At 52.3% G+C, this 17,017-nt stretch overlaps 1 protein-coding gene across 1 annotated transcript in view; it reads right to left on the bottom strand.

The window, feature by feature from the left end:
* Positions 1 to 171: 171 nt before the first annotated feature.
* MYO1D (myosin ID) overlaps positions 172 to 17,017 on the bottom strand; it is a 171,254-nt gene continuing 154,408 nt past the window's right edge. The window contains exon 22 of the mRNA XM_054649462.2: positions 172 to 2,475. Coding sequence (XP_054505437.1) covers positions 2,319 to 2,475 — 157 coding nt within the window. The 3' untranslated portion in view covers positions 172 to 2,318. The remainder of the gene's footprint in view (positions 2,476 to 17,017) is intronic.

The following is a 17,017-nucleotide window of genomic DNA, read 5'->3' as shown; positions in this document are numbered from 1 at the left end:
TTTAATCGCGTTACCGGGGTCACCCCGTGGTGGGAGAGCGGCGGGGCCGCAGCACTGGAGGGGAAAATCGGGATACTGGGATAACTGGGATAACTGGGAAATCCATCCCATCCCTCTGGGCATCATCACCCCCGCGCCGGCAGGAACGGGCAGGGCCACGGTGGGATGCAACTAATTGCTTTCTTTTATTATTTATTACAGTGAATTATGTAAACAAAATCCAGGTCATCCAGGTCCATTAGAGTAGGGGTTTTTTAATGCTCTTTTACACATAAAATATCAGCGATTTATTAAAAAAAAAAAAAAAAAAAAGGGTTCATTGCATTATCGCCCCTGGCTGACAATCCAAGTTTCAATTTAGAAATAGTTAATTTATGGGAAAACCAAGAATATATATACTTTATATATTTATATATATTTTTTATATATATATATATATAAAACCAGAGCAGGAACAGATAATATATTTTATAAGACACATCTCATCACATATAATATTGCCATCTCATGGTAGGAGATCATTTCCCAAGCCTGCAATTCCTTGCCGTCCATCCCGATTCCACCCGACCGCTCTTCTGGAGGGACAAAAGTGCTGATCCCACCCCCAGCACCCGCCCGGGGCGGGGACGTTTGCACCGGGACAGGAGGCGAGAAGTGCAAATCCCGGGGCACAGACACGGCCGGGCGTTCCTGGGGGGGGTCCCGGGCTTTGGCATTGGTGCTGCCCCTCCAGAGGGGCTGATCTGGGGTCCAAGGAGGCGCTGGGGGATCCCGGGGTGGCCCCGGGGTTTTGTGTGAGCCTGGCGGGGTCGGGGCTGCCGCTGTCACCTCCTGGCCCAGCGCCGGTGCTGCCTCAGGGGTTGGGGGGTCTGGAGGAGCCCCTGCCCAAGGGGACATCCCAGAGCTGCACCCTGAGAGGGGCACAGGGGGCTGGGGGGTGCTGGATGCCCCCAGGGCTGGTCCAAGGCCAGGGACAATGGGAATGGAGAGCTCTGCCACGGGGCCTCCCGTGCATGGCCTGTCCCAGCTCATTCGTGCTCCACATCCCTGTCCCCTCCTGGCCTCAGGGGTGGGACACCAAGGCTGCAGTGACCTGTCCTGTGCCCCATGTCCATGGCACAACTTCAGGAAACCTTTGTGCCTGAGGAGCCTCTTCCAGGCTTTCTAATTCCCAAAATGCTCCATCAAACAATTGCTCCCCTTTGCTGGCCGGGCTGGGACCCCGAGGTGGGGTCACCCTCAGCTCCCCCATTTCCAGGGCTGGGAATCCTGACCTGTCCAGCAGTGCCAGGACAATCCCAATGTACAATCCCACCAGCCTGGGCTGCTCAGGAACCACAGCAGTGCCCAGCACAGTGGGAATAAACCACTGAGGAGATCCATGTCCCTCCACCAACACAGAGCTCGGGGTTATCTGGGCTGGGCAGGAGGAGCCCAACACCCCAACACCCAGAGCCCACTCTGGGAGAGCCAGGAAAACTCATGGAGGGAGAGGAGCCTGGTGCTGGCAGCTGGGGCTGTGCCAGGTTAATGTTGGATAGTGCAAAGCTTGGCCCCCAAACTCCCCCTGTTCCTCACCCCAGCCCTCCCTAACCCCAGCGCTGGCACAGACACGAAGCCACGTGGATCATCCAAAATTCAGCAAGGCCACACAGTCCCAAAGGGAACCCACCTGCTCCAGGCCCTTGGAGGGGATAATTAAGGCAAAAAGCAACGCAGGATTAACGAATCCAGGCCTGCATTAGAAGTCCCCTGTCCAGCCAAGGTGCCTCGATGGGTTGATGAATTCCCGAGGGAAAGCAGCAGCTCTGGAGGTGTCTCCATGAACCTTCCCAGCCCCTGGGGGCTGGAGGAGTGTGGAGTGTGGAAGGCAGCCCTCCCTGCCCAGCCTGGCTCCGGCTCCGTGGGGATCTGGCCCTACAGAACCCGACTCCCTGAGCTGGGCATCTTTGGTTCCTCCTCTGGAGGCTGCATCAAACTGCAAAAACTGACACAAGGGAAAGGAGCATGGAAGGGAGAACCGGAGAGGGGGTGAGGAATCAACGTGGGAAAAGGAAGAAGGGGTGGAAGTACCTAGAAACTCTTTTTTTTCAGACTGATTCCAAAGGAAGTGCTCTCCTGATGTTCCAGCCTGGTTTGTAATGTGGAGAACAAGTTACCGGCTATTTTAGGTCTTCATTCCGTGCGAATTTGGCTTTTCTAAACCCCTGGAATTCGGGTTTTCCAAACCTTGAGCTTCAGAGGCTGCTTTAGGCACCTTTAGGTCGCTGCCGAGCATCTCCCGCTGGATCCCGGCAGTCCCGGGGAGGGAGGGGCCGTTAATTGCCCGGCACGCAGAGCACGAAGCCCGAGCGGTGCTTGGTGAAATCCGGCTGGGGCTGGTTGGTCTTGGTCTCCACGGACACCGTGCATTTCCTGCCGTGCAGGCTGCACTGCACCGGGTTGGTGACAGCGACGTGCAGGGAGCGCTTCTCCCTACGGGAGAGAGACACAGTCAGGAGGGGGAATGGGATCCATGGGGTGGGATCCATGGGATGGGATGGGATCCATGGGATGGGATGGGATCCATGGGGTGGGACCCATGGGGTGGGATCCATGGGATGGGATGGGATCCATGGGATGGGATGGGATCCATGGGGTGGGACCCATGGGGTGGGATCCATGGGATGGGATGGGATGGGATCCATGGGATGGGATCCATGGGATGGGATAGGATCCATGGGATGGGATGGAATGGGATGGGATGGGATGGGATCCATGGGATGGGATGGGATCCATGGGGTGGGATGGGATGGGATGGGATGGGATCCATGTGATGGGATGGGATCCATGGGATGGGATCCATGGGATGGGATGGGATGGGATCCATGGGATGGGATGGGATGGGATGGGATGGGATGGGATGGGATGGGATCCATGGGATGGGATGGCCACAGATGGGACAGGTGTTTTCAGGTCAGGCACATCCTGCAGCCACCCCAAAACTCTGTGTTAAGCCAGGCCTGAGCTCTGAGCCCAGCTCTGGGCTTGTGAAGCCTCCCACTGTGGGATTGGGATCCTGTGGGAGGCCTCAGCTCCATGGGCAGAGCCCAGACCAGGTCAAAGGGCCCAGGGGCTGCTGCCAGCTCAGCCACTGCCCCCTGAATGACCCTGCAGTGACCCCTGGGCACCCCGTGACACCAGCCCTGCCACCAGCTCTGTGCCTGCAGCAGTGACAGGGACATCCCTGGGCTGAGCTCAGACTGACACACAGCCTGAACAGTGGGAGGAACCACAGGTGAGGTGGTGACTGTTCCCAATTCCCTCTCAGATGGACAGACAGACAGACAGACAGACCAAACTGGCTGGGACTAAACTCTGTCCCTGCAGCTGTTGAACCCCCTAACCCAGTTTTGGCACTAAAAATGATTCCCACGAGTGAATCAGGACTTTCTGCCCCCCAGGTTGTTTTGTGTGGCTGTGGGGTCACTGCCAGTGGGGACATGAGGACAGCAGGGCCAGGATGACTGGCAAGAATGTTCCCCTTTGCTAAAGGGGACCATAAAGACCCCTGCTCTAAATCCCAAATAATGATCCTTGTGCCATAAGCAGAGAAATCATAAATCATGGAATCATTCAGGTGGGGAAAACCCTCTGGGAACATCAAGTCCAACTGTTCCCCCAAGGCCACCACTGACCCGTGTCCCCAAGTGCCACATCCATGTGCCCTGGGCAGCTGTCAGTGCTCACCAGCCCTTTCCATGAAGAAAGGGAAGAGCCCAGCAATGCCCCAGCCCCAGTGATGGCCTGGCTGCTCCAGGGGCTGGGATGGAGCTGAGGCCCAGCTGATGGGGCCCAGCTCCAGCCTCAATCCCTTGGGACCAGCCAAGAACCCCCAGAGATCCCCAGGAGAGGAAAATCCTGCAGCAGATCCATCCCCACAAGCCACCACCAATGGGAAGAGCTATCCAGGGGCTTGGCCTTTGGGAATTCTCTCCTGTGACCTCACCCACTCTTCAAATTCCCATATTTCCAGCATTTTTAGTATCATGCTGAGTGGTTTGGAATGGTTGACATTGACTCTGCTGCCTCTCTGGATGCTCCAAACACCCCAGGGGGATGTGCTGGGATCCCATTCCCCATGTTTGGCTCCCAGACCCCAGGTCCTGCCTTGTCTGAGCCATTCCAGCATTTCCACGGCCCAAGTCCTTTGTGCAGTTTTTACTCCATTTCTATTAACAGCCTGTTCAGGTGGTGTCACATCCCTTAAGCTGCATTTTTATGCAGTTCCCAAATTCAGATTTTCACCACTTCCATAACAATGCCTGGCTGGTGGAAGGGGCTGGCAGGGCCCAGCACACAAAGCCCTCGTGTATTTAATGTTCTTACAGGTATTTAATGTTATTTACTCCTGCCTGGGTGAGCTGAGGCTGCAATCCCAGCTTAGGTTGCTATTTTTGCTGTGTCTTAGTGGAATGAGCTGCACACCCAGAGCAGCCTCTCAGAGGCTCCTTGGGAAAAGCTCCAGCATCAAGAGTCCCTAACAGGGATAAGGGAGGAGGATTTTTCCTGTCCCACAGCAAGTTCAGAGGATCTGGGGAGAGGAACCTCAATAATCTGAATTCTGGGAATCTGGAGGTCCCCTGTGGCTGTGGGACTGCAGGAAGCTGCATCACTCTGGGTCTCAGCTCCTGCTGGGATGAGGAGAATCAGCTGAGCACAGCTCTGAGTGAAGCCAACGCTGTCCTGGCATGGAGGGATCTGGAGAAGATGCTCTGATCCTTCCCATCTGTGACAATCCCATTAAATTCATGTCTCCTTCCCCCTCTCTCATGCCCAGAGCCCACCTTGCCAAAGCTCCTTCACTCATCACCTGCTGCTTTTCTTCATGTCAGGGTTCAGATTCAAAGCTTTAGCTGGGGGAGCAGGGCAGCTCCTGGAGGGAGCAATCCACAGGGACCTGTGAGTGCTCAGGGGTGACAAACCCTCCTTGGTGTCCCTGCTGGGGACACCAGCCCTGCCACCAGCCCCAGCTGGACCTGCTGCACCTCAGGGCTCTTGGCCATGGCTCCAGAGCTTGGGCTGAGGCCAGTGAGGGGCAGGAAAAGGAAATTCCCCTCTGGTTTCCAGCCCAGCAGGCAGGGCAGCCTGGCTCCTGGAGCAGCAGTGGCACAGCTCTGGCTGCCCTGGGCTGCCCAGGTTTGCTCTGGGCCCCAAGGGAGGGAACAGCTGCTGCAGCAGCTGGGAAAGCAGACTCAGACCTTCCCATCCATCACTGCTTGGATGGGAGCTGCCTCCTGAGCTCCTGCTGAATTTACATCCCAAAGGAAGGGGCTGGGATGGAGATGGACCAGAACAACCCTGGGTGACAACAAAGCCTCTCATAGACAAGGGCAACACAGAACAGAAATACCCTTTGGAGATCCGTGATGCTCAGCAGGACCCTGGGGGCAGCAAAGGCAGAGACAAGCCCCACTTCAATCAAACTTGAGCTGGAAAAGGAGTTTTCATGGCATAAACCTGTGCCACCACCTTCTGGGGACTTTGACAAGGAGGGACGGGACACAGGGAATGGCTCCCAGTGCCAGAGGGCAGGGCTGGATGGGATATTGGGAATTGGGAATTGTTCCTGGGAGGGTGGGCAGGCCCAGAGCAGCTGGGGCTGCCCCTGGATCCCTGGCAGTGCCCAAGGCCAGGCTGGACACTGGGACACCCTGGGACAGTGGGAGGGGTCCCTGCCATGGCAGGGGTGGCACTGGGTGGGCTTTGAGGTCCCTCCCCACCCAAACCCCTCTGGGATTCCCTGTGGCACTGCTGGGGCTGAGTCCAGCCCTGGCTCCTCACCAAGCCCTGATGAATTCAATTCCATCAGGACCAAGGGATGGATGTGATGGTGCTGCTGCTCCTGGGGCTCCTCCTGGGCAATAACCCCACCCCTGATCAGCCCAAGGGACAGCAGGGTGTCAGTGCTGAGCACTGCAGGGAAGGGACCCAGCCCCAGCACCCCTGAGGATGTGGGCAGGATGGAACAGGGAAAGAGATTCTGGGGGAAGCCAGGATCCACCCCTGCTCCCACCCTGCAGGGATGAGGGAGCCACGTGGGAATGTCTGCACATGGGATGAACCACAGAGTGATTCCTGTTCAAAATAAACACCAAGGTGTTTATTTTATTATAATATAATAATTATAATATAATATAATATAATATAATATAGTATAATATAATATATATAATATATTCTATATAATATATTATATAGAATATAATTATATCATTTATTATTATATAAGAAACACCAAGGTGTTTGTTTTATTATTATATAATATTATATTATATAGATAAAATATAATATATTATAAATATTACATATTATATTATATATAATAGTATAATATAATATAATATAATATAATATAATATAATATAATATAATATAATATAATATAATATTATCTAATTATTTATTATTATATAAGAAACACCACGGTGTTGGTGCTTTCTACAAACTCAGCTCTTCATACAACACAGGGAATATTTTTGGGTGAAACCAGCTCAGCAGTACCAGCCACAGCTGCTGATCCCAGGCTGGAGCTGCTCTTTGCCTTTTCCAGGCTCAGTGAACCCTGCAGGACTGGGGCACTTCTCCTCCTCCCCATCTCCCCTCGATCTCCTGGCTCACAGGAGGAGGCCAAAGCTGTGCTGGGAACCCCCTGTGAGCAGGGAGACACATCCCATGTGTGTGGGAGGCACATCCCATGTGTGTGGGAGACACATCCCATGTGTGTGGGAGGCACATCCCATGTGTGTGGGAATCACATCCCATGTGTGTGGGAGACACATCCCATGTGTGTGGGAGGCACATCCCATGTGTGTGGGAGACACATCCCAGAGCCAGAGCAACCCCTGAGCCACTGGGGGAACACTGGCAAAAGGGAGAGCAGCAGGGAAAGGAGGGCTCTGAGTGCAAGCAGATCACTGGCCCATGAAATGTGAGAGTTTTGACTGAGCATTTAATCCAGGACCTCGGGGGAAACACAAGGCAAGTGGCACAGAAATGGCACAGACATCTGTGAGAGCTGCACAGAGCACAGAGACAGCACCAGCCCGTGGTGGGAAGGGAATGGGGAAGGGAAGGAGAGCAGAAAGATCAGAGGCAGTTTTGGTGGGGACAAGAGGTGTAAGGCTGAGAAATTAAATCAATATTGTATTGTTAAATAAGTGTAAATACAGGAGATGCCAGGTTGGATGGGGCTTGGAGCAACCTGGGGTAGTGGGAAATGTCCCTGCCATGGCAGGGTGGAACTGGATGGGCTTTAAGGTCCCTTCCAGCCCAAACCATTCCATGATTCCACGCTAAAGGACCAGCCCAGATGAGCTGGAATGCCCTGGAAGGAGCTACAGGCATGAGAACACAGCACAGAGTCATTGATGAGATATTCCCCAGTGGGAGCACAGCAGGATGGGGAGCTGGGAACTGGGACACAGAACCAGGCAGGAATGGGGAAATGGGAACTGGAACACAGAACCAGGCAGGGATGGGGAGATGGGAACATCCCAGGGACAGCAGCCAGGGATGGGGAGCTGGAACATCCCAGGGACAGCAGCCAGGGATGGGGAGCTCCAGAGCTGCAGCCCCATCCCTGACAGGGCTCCAATGGAACAGGGCTTTGTGAAGCTTTCCCAGGATTTTTAAATGAGGTGCTGTCCCATGGACAGAGTGGGAAATGAGCTCTTTTCAGCAGCAGGATTTGGGTAGAGATGGCAAAGCCAGCACAGTAATTGCCTGATTTTCATGACAACAAGCCAGAGGGATTTCAACCAAGTGTGCAACCAAGTGTGAAATGAGGGCTCAGCAGCAATGAACCCACTGGGATGGATTCCAAAGGGGATTGCTTTAAACCATCAAACCTTCCCAGAGTTTAGACCAAGGCCTCTTTCTGGAAAGGCAGGAGCACTGTGGGCCACTGGTTGGTTTCCAGCTCAGGATATTCTGTGATTCTCTGGCTCCAAGGGAGGCTGCAGCTGCACACAAGGTGTGAGGACTGTGAGGGGCAGGATGGAGAACAGCCCATCATGGTAACACCTCATATCAGTCAGTGCTGCAGCCTCACCTGGATCCTGCCCTCAGCCTCTGAGAGGGTTCAGCCATGAAAAAAAAAATTAAAAAGGCTCCCAGATGAAGGAAGGCTGCAGAGAAGAGCCCAAAAAAGCAGCAGCTATATTCTGCATGAAGAAAAAACACAGGAAGCAGGGAGAGAGAAACTCAAGAGGTCTAAAAAAAGGCAATTTTCAAGGCTCTGCTTCCTAACAAAAGCCAAGGAGACAAACAGGGATACTGAAAATTTCAGGGAAGGTTAAATCAGCTCTCCAGGCCATGTGTGGTGACACAGAGGTGACAATGATGGAGCCATAAAATCATGGAACCTTCAGGACCATCAAGTTTCCACCACATCCAGTGGCAGCCCTGCCATGGCAGGGACACCTCCCACTGTCCCAGGGGGCTCCAACCTGGCCTTGGGCACTGCCAGGGATGGAACATCCAGGGAATAACCCTGGGCAGCCAGGGCCTGCCCACCCTCCCAGGGAACAATTCCTCATTCCCAAAATCCCATCCATCCCTGCCCTCTGTTCCAGGGAAGCCATTCCCTGTGTCCTGTCCCTCCATCCCCTGTCCAAAGTCCCCAAAGGTGGTGGGACAGTTTTAAGCCATGAAAATTCCTTTTTCAGCTCAAGTTTGATTGGAAGTGGGGCTTGTCTCTGCCTTTGCACATCCAGTGCCAGCCCTGCCAGGATAGGGACACCTTCCACTGGCCCAGGGGGCTCCAAGCCCTGTCCAGCCTGGCCTTGGACATTCCAGGGATGGAGCATCCATGGAATAACCTGGGCCAGGGCCTGCCCACCCTCACAGGGAGGAATTTCTTGAGCAGGGTCTAAAAAGACACCAGATATAAGATGGGTAATAAACAAGGACATATCTGAGGTACAACAAGTGACATTTGGGGACAGATAAGTGTTGTCTGAAAGGGTTTAGGGCCCAGGCTGGGGCTGGCAGGGCAGGGATCAGGGTCTATCTCACCCAAACACTTGTGGGTTTCTGCAGCTTGCAGGACAATGATACTGAGGGCAATGGGCTCAAAGGAAAACTTACTGAGAAAATTATTCCCACAACAGCTTCAACAGAGAAAACAGGAATAGCTGAATTCCCAAGGGGTACAGGAGCAGAACCTGCACTGAGACCTCAGGTGCCCTTTGTGTCCCCCCTGAACCACCCAGGCTGTGGGAGCTGCTCCCAGGAGGGGCTGCCACTCTTCATGTGCCCACAAGAATCCCAAAGTCACTGTCCCATGGAGCCAGGACACAGAGGGCATCAAATGTCAATAATCCTGGGTGGATATTTCATTCCAGAGCTGCAGCTCTGCCTCTGCCACATCTCAAGTGTGGCAGCCCCAAAGCACCAGGTCCCATTGCAAGAAGAGATTTACACACTCAGTGTTGGGAAGGATGAAAGTTTGACAAGGAAGTCTCACAGATATGTGTGCTTAGCAGAAAGATTTGGGAATGTAGAGTCTGATGAAGGAATAGAGATGGAAGCAAGTTTTGCTAGAGAAGAAAAGAATTGCTGAGCCAGTCTCACTGGATAACAAGGAGGCAAAGGATCTGTAAGTTAGAAGGGGTTTTTATGGCATAGAACAAAGGATAAACCCACCCCAAACAAGAAGATGTTTTTACCAAGCACAAAGAGAGCACAGCAAAGCTGCAAGTAGAAAAAAGGTCTCAGAATTTTCCACTGCAAGAAAACTGAAAAACAACTTCTGGCTTAAACTGTGATGTACTGACTTTGAGTGATTGGAGAACAGTAACATGAATATGGTAATTACAGTAGTTATGATAGGCTATAGATAATAGTTAAGGTATAGATTGGTTCTACTGTATGAAGATACTCAGCAAAGAAAAGTATAGAATGCATTGTGACCAAAAGGAAAGTATAGAATGCATTGTAACCAAAACCAAAGGGTCTCCAGGCCTGCCTGCAGCTGGAGCTGACAGCTGTGGGCACAGCTCTGTCACCCACGGCCCTGCACTGCTGTAACCTCTTGGATGGGATAAACTGCATTTTGGATACACGGAACGGCATTTTGGATACAATAAACTGCATTTTGGATACAATAAACTGCATTTTGGATACAATAAACTGCATTTTGGAGAGCCCCCTGGAGTCCTGCATCTCTCATTTAAGCTCTTACAACTCAGAGCATAAATTTCCCTATGTAAGACTCAGATATTTGACAGCATCATCTCTGTGGCTCCTTGGCACTTCTCCACCCTTCTCAGAGGGAGAAAATTAGAGAAGAGACCTTTCCCCATCCAGGTCTTGTTAGAACACCCTGGCTCTTGAAAAAGGTTCAAAGCAATGATTTACTGTCCTGTGTGATTCAGCAACAGCTTAACACCCTCTTTCCTTCTTGACTTGGCTGCTGGGCTGCATGAGAGCCCCTCTGCACCCTGCTCAGGCAGCTCCCCCCACCCCACACCCTCCTGAGGAGAGAAGGAACCACCCAGGAGCCCTTTGTGGGTGCAGATCTCTCCCCTGTGCAGGAGGCAGGGGATGCACACACACACAGACACACACACACAGGCAGGCTGTGACTCACACGTGCCATGGGGGAGATGAAAACATCTGAAACCACAAGGGCTTTGCAAAACCTGCCTTGTGAAAGCCTCCCAGGGCTCACAGGATGTTCCTCTCTGGCTTTTCGGAGCTCTGGCCTCCTCAGAGCCAGGTGGCCTTGCCAGAATCAGACATTAAGATGGATCAAAGCCACGGAAAAGAGACTACAAAGAAAGTCAGACACGAATCAAGGAGATCTCAAGTCAGGATCAAAAGGAGAATTTCCATAGTCAAAGGTCAGAGCAACTGCTCCAGGCATTTTGATGCTGGGAAAGGTCACTGAGCTGAGCACAGCTCCCTCCTCACCGTGTGGTTTTTCACAATTATCTGCACTCAAGTGACACTTGAGACACTGAAATTTTTTTCCATCTTCAAAACCAGCAAATATTTACAGTGTATTTCTTTTGTCTGCTCAGGCAGATCACCTCAGAGGCTGCCACAAGTGCCTTTTCAGAAGGGATTTTTTAATGTGCAGGAGAAGCACCAGGCTAAACTGGGAGCTGAGAACTCAAGCCCTCCACTTAGGAAGTGCCTTTCAAGCCTTTCTGGCTCAGCCTTGCACATTGAGTGAGCAGAGCACAGCACAGCCTGGCTTTGGGAGCTGCTGGGTGACACAAATTTCATCATCACCTGCTGAGCTGTGGCAACAATGCTGCTTTTCCCTTTTAATGAGCAACAGGAACTGTTCATGAGCCCCTTCCCCGTGCAAAGTGTCACACGTGTCCCATGGCCCCGGGCAAGGCAGAGCCAAGGCAGCTGCACTGAGATGGTCCCTTTGAGTTCTGTCTGAGCCATAAAAGCCACTTTCCTGAGAGGACAGCAGCTGCCACAACACTGCTGGGCCTGTGCCATGATGTGTCTGCAGCACATCCAGGTGCATTCCTTCCCCTCTGGCTGAAATGAGCATTAAATATTTAGATATAAATTATTATATTATATTATATTATATTATATTATATTATATCATATTATATTATATTATATCATATTATATATAATTATAAGAAATAATTATATAAATATTAAATATTATAGATCTATTTACATATCTATATCTATTATAATTTATATTATATGTTACATATTATATTAATAGATGTAATATGTATATGTAATATGTAATATGTAATATATAATATGTAATATATAATATATAATATCTATGATGTGACATGATATATTATAGTTATAATATAATATAATATAATATAATATAATACATAGTTCTATAATAATATAATTATATTATATTAATGATAATGAAATTATATACTGTTTATATAATTATAGAAAATTATATTTTTAAAAAGCCTTAAATAAAAATCCCCAGTCCATTAAATATTTGGCTCTTTCATTCTTAAAGTGCATTTATTCCCATTGATCCCGAGGCTGGGAGGCCCTGGAGCAGTCTGTGAGCTGCACTTCCCTCCTCACTGATTTAGGAGCTGGGAATCATCCCTCACAGGGAGAGCTGGGAATGCCAGACAGCTGGGAAATATTTCTGCAAACCCCTTTGGTTTAGGTGCTCCTGGGCAGGGCATCCTGAGGTGATGGGGCAGGAATGGGGCAGGGGCTGCTCCTCCCTTCCCCTTCCCAGGGCTGCTCTCCCACTTTGGGAGCTTGGGGCAACAGCCAGGCTGCTGTGAAACCCCAAACAGCCCACGGGGGCTCAGTGGGCCAGGCTGCACCCCAAAGCAATATTTTGTGGTGGGAAAGGCCCAAAAGTGGTTTGAGGCATCACTCTGAGTGTCACTGCATGGGCAGAGTGGAAACACCCAGGGAATGTCCCTGTTCCTACCATGGAACCCAAGAGAGGAGTCACAACCTCAGCCAAGCTCCATCCTCCTGCTGAGCCAGGGCCAGCCCTCACTGCCTGAACCCCCTGAACCCCAGGCCTGACCCAGCTGGACCTGAGCTCAGCTAAAACCAGGCCTGCAGCTCGTTACCCCTCTGGGAATATTAATTCATCCCAGCCCAGACTGACAGGGCTTGGAGCAGCCTGGTCTGGTGGGAGATGTCCCTGCCCAAGGTCCCTCCCAACCCAAACAATTCCATGGATAAATTCCCCTCCCAACCCAAGCCATCCCATGGATAAATTCCCCTCCCAACCCAAACCATTCCATGGATAAATTTCCCCTTCCCTGCCCACCCAGCACAGGAGGCTCCAGGTTCCCTCAGTTCTGCTCCTGTGGGAGCTGGGAATTCATCTTTGGATGAAATTCAAAGAGAAGTCTCAGGTTTTCCCACCCTTGTGCCATCAGCTCCAGTGCCTGATGCCATTTATCCCCCATGAGCACTCCCTAAAGCTGGTCAGGGGTTTTGTGGAGGAAAAACACAGGATCATTCAACAGGGAATTTCCTGGGAACCTGCAGTAATGAAGGAGCTAAAAAAAAACCCAGTTTAAAAAGCACCAATAGTGTGTTAAATATTTCATTTCCTCCAGCAGGCAAAACAAAAAATTCCCAATCCCCTGAGGTGGAGGCAGCTCCCAGCCCCCATGGCAGCCAGGGCTGAGGGATGAGGGATGAACATCCTGGCAGAGGCCCCCACCCTGCCACATAACCCCCCTGGAGGGAGCTCTAAAATCCCCAGAGTGCCCCTTCCCTGATCCCTGACACACCACAGGAATGGGGGGTGGATTCAATGACCTTTGAGGTCCCTTCCAATCCAAACTCCTGAATGATTCTGTGCATTAAATGGACTCAGAATTCAATGTAATTTGAATTTTTGAAGGGAAGGGAAAGGGTGGGGAGGGTTGGGCCAGGGCACGAGGGACCTGTGGCTCCCAGTGACAGCAGGGAGGACAATGGGGACACATCCCAGCCCCATGTGCTGCTCCCCTCCAGCTCCCCAGCCCCACGCTGCTCCCAGCTCTGCCAGCAGCAGGGATGAGCTGCAGCTTCTTCTGCAGCCTCAGTGAAGTCACATCTCAGAGCTATTCTGAGCCTGGCAGGGCTTTGGGGAGTCAGAGCTCATCCGGCTCTACCGTGGCCTCAAGATGCTGGAGTGTTCCATATTTTATAAAAACCACCATGCCAAAAATATGATTCCAAGTGCTTGGCTGGAGCACAGGAAAGCAGCACATGGGGGTGATGCCAAGAGCCTGGCATTAGAAATGCACCAGCACATAAATAAAATAAGAGCACTTAGGAGGATGAGCACAGAGCTGCCTCCTGTTTGGGACATCGTGGGCTCAACTCCTGGGCAGGTTGAGAAACAGCAAAAATCTTTCCTTGTATTCTCTTCCCAGGGCTGTATTCCTTCCCATGGCCCAGCTGGGGGAATGAATTCACCACCCCACATTCACTGGGGCACATTTGCAAAGTCCCCCTTCAAAGGATGCTCCTGGCCTGTTCAGCAGCTGCTGATCAAATCCTGCCAGCTGAAGTTTAAGAAGGTAGAAATTCCCCCCCCCCCCCCAAAAAAAAAAAAAAAAACCACTTTGAAGGGAATCCAGCACCTTTCAGGCATCTGGTATGTGTTTGTTCAACATCTGCAAGACTGGGAGTACAGGGGGTTGATGCAGAGGACAAAGGTGTGGGATTATTCATCTGTTTTCCACTCAGATTTACAAGTGGCAATGACTTTGGAGTAGCAAGGAGTGGTTGGAACAGCTGATGGATGCTTTACACTGGAAAAAGACAGCACAGAGAAGCTGTGCTCTCACTCTGGTACCCAGAAAACCTCCAGCCATCCCCAGGGATGAGCAGCTCTGCTTTTCCCACTGCAGGGCTGTGAATTCAATGGGTATTTTTAGAGCCTAGCAGTGGTCTGAAGCCACAACAAGGGGGAAGCTTCCCAGAGATCACCCAAAATCACGACAGGAACACAAATAGCACAGACACTTTTGAAATTCACTGGGTTTTTTCTCATTATTCCTTAGGATCCACCTGTGCCAGTGAAAGTGCCAGGAAGCAGCTGGGATAAGAGAGGACAATTTGCTGTGGTGAAATCACCAGCTCAGGGGCTGGAAGCTACAGGGACAACAGCAGCAGGGCTGTGGCCAGGCAGAGGGGATGGCAGCAGGGTTGGCACAGCCCAGCACAGCTCGGGGTGCACAAACAGCTCAGCTCCCTTAAATTCCACGCACATTAAAGCCGAGCTGGGAATGTGCCCGGAGGGCTCTGCCACCCTGGGGAGCATCCAGGGCATGGGCAGCTGTGCCAGCCGTGTGTGCTGGCTGGGGGGGTGATGAGGGGTGCCTGGGGGGCTGGAAGGGGCTGGGAGGATATGGAAGGATATGGAAGGATGATGGAAGGATGATGGAGAGCGGCTGCTCGTAGCTCACGGTCGCTATAGCAACCTGGATCTCCCTCATCCCATCTGATGCTCAGCGCTGCCAGCCAAGGGGGCTGTGCAGAGCAGCGGGCTGGGTTCATTTACTGCCACCCATTCTGGATAACCCCTGGATAAGCACGGTCGTGCTCCGAGGCCCCTCTCGGAGGGGTTTCTCAGTGCCCTCGCTGCAGTGGCAGAGCGCTGCGCTGCGCGGTGTCACCGTGACCTACTTAGTGCAGGACACGGTGACATCATGTGCGATGGCAGCGGCTCCCCGGGGCTCCGGACAGCCGTGTCCGGCACAGGGCTGAGCTAAGCCGGCCCCAGGGCACATTCCGGCCGGGAGAACCTCGCTTTGTCAGCCCCGGACACGTCTCCCCTCCGCTGGCCTGGAACAGCCGCGCTGGCTCCTGCCTCTGCTCGCAGAGCTGATCTGAAAACCCAGATTTTTCTCCTTTTCTAATGGAAAGAGAGAGGAATTAGCTAAAGCTTCAGAGGACACAGGAACGGCAGGACAAGGGAGCCAGGGCTGTGCTGAGCGCTGCTGCGGCTTTTCCCAGAGAGCGGCTCCGTCCCCGCGACCCTGGGGACCCCGACACGGGGGGGGACACCCCCGGGCATCCCCCCACGGCCTTAGGGCCGCCCTGGCCGCCACCCCCAGCTCACTCCTGGCTGTTAAACCACGGATTCCTGCGGAATGGGAGCGCAGAGGGAGGGGTGACGGTGGCTCGGGGCCAGCGAGGAAGGCGCCTCCTCCTCCTCCTCCTCCTCCTCCTCTCCCAGCATCCACACGGTGACACTTCAGCTGAATCATCCTTCAGTTAATGACAGGCTTTTAACCTGATGCTGAGGAGCCTCGCTGAGCTCCCTCCTCTTAAGAAAGGCCAGCAGGAGAAGCGCTGGGCACAGGGACTGTCCCACCCCCCGGATTGCTGCTGTCCCTCCTGGGATGGGCAGGACGTGGCAGGATAAAACCACATCCTCAGCTCTGCAGAATGGCAGGGAAGGGAAGGGAAGGGAAGGGAAGGGAAGGGAAGGGAAGGGAAGGGAAGGGAAGGGAAGGGAAGGGAAGGGAAGGGAAGGGAAGGGAAGGGAAGGGAAGGGAAGGGAAGGGAAGGGTCAGGCTGGGGGTGAAGGCAGGAAGGGGAAGAGCAAAGTCAGGGGGACTCGGGGCACAGCTCCCATTGCTCCATTATCAGCCAAGGCTCAGCTCTGAATCTCCTCCTCTGATCCCGGGGGCAGGAGCACACCCAGAGCCCTTTGGAGAAGCCTGAAGAGAGACACAGCAAATGTGCAGGGCTCAAAAAAGGGTTAAAAACACCAGGAGGGTGGAAGAAAGCCAAGGAGCAGCTTGGACTGAGGTTGGTGCTGCTGGAAGCAGAGCCCAGGGGTGTCAGGAAGAAGAACCCAGATCTTGAAGGGACTCAGAGCACTTTGGGGTTTGCTGCTCCTGGGGTGGTGTTTGAACAGGTTCCAGCTGTTCTCGGGTGCTGGGGGCTGATGAATCTCATCTACACCCAAATTCCCCACCAATGCTGGTTTGTAAACAGTCCTGAGGAAATCTGGTCTCTGCCCCAACACAAAGGATGGGGATGGATGGGCATTGAGGACAATTCCACAGCAGAAAAGAGAAGAGGAGCAGTAACTGCAGCAGGGAATGAGGAGGTGGATGGGTGAAAGAGGAAGGGCAGGAGGGAAGAGTGAGGATGGTTGGGCTGCAGCAGTCCCTGCTCCTACAATGAAGGGAAAAGTTGCTTCCTCCACCAGGTAAAACTACTCATGAGGGAAAGCCCAGCTCAAACCAGCACTGACATCACCTCTGGATCAGCACTGCAGCACCCCAGTGACACACTTTGAGTTAATCAAATATCAGGCATGATGGAAACCATCCCTGTTCTGCATGGGAGCACTGGGGTGAGCTGGGGTTGGAAACACAAAGCCTGGGGAGAGCAGAAGCTGGGGCAGCTTTGAAAGGAAGATTTTCCTTCCATCACAAAACTTTAAAGTCAAGAAACCAAGTCCTGCCATTAGTGTAGATATTTAAAAAGGGGAATTTCAGTGTGGATTCCTCTCCAAGGAGCAGGAGCA

This window comes from Agelaius phoeniceus, chromosome 26 (genome assembly GCF_051311805.1).
Source record: "Agelaius phoeniceus isolate bAgePho1 chromosome 26, bAgePho1.hap1, whole genome shotgun sequence".
Classification (NCBI taxonomy): Eukaryota; Metazoa; Chordata; class Aves; order Passeriformes; family Icteridae; genus Agelaius; species Agelaius phoeniceus.
The sequence above is the reverse complement of the archived record's forward strand: the minus strand, read 5'-3'. Positions and strand labels throughout refer to the sequence as shown.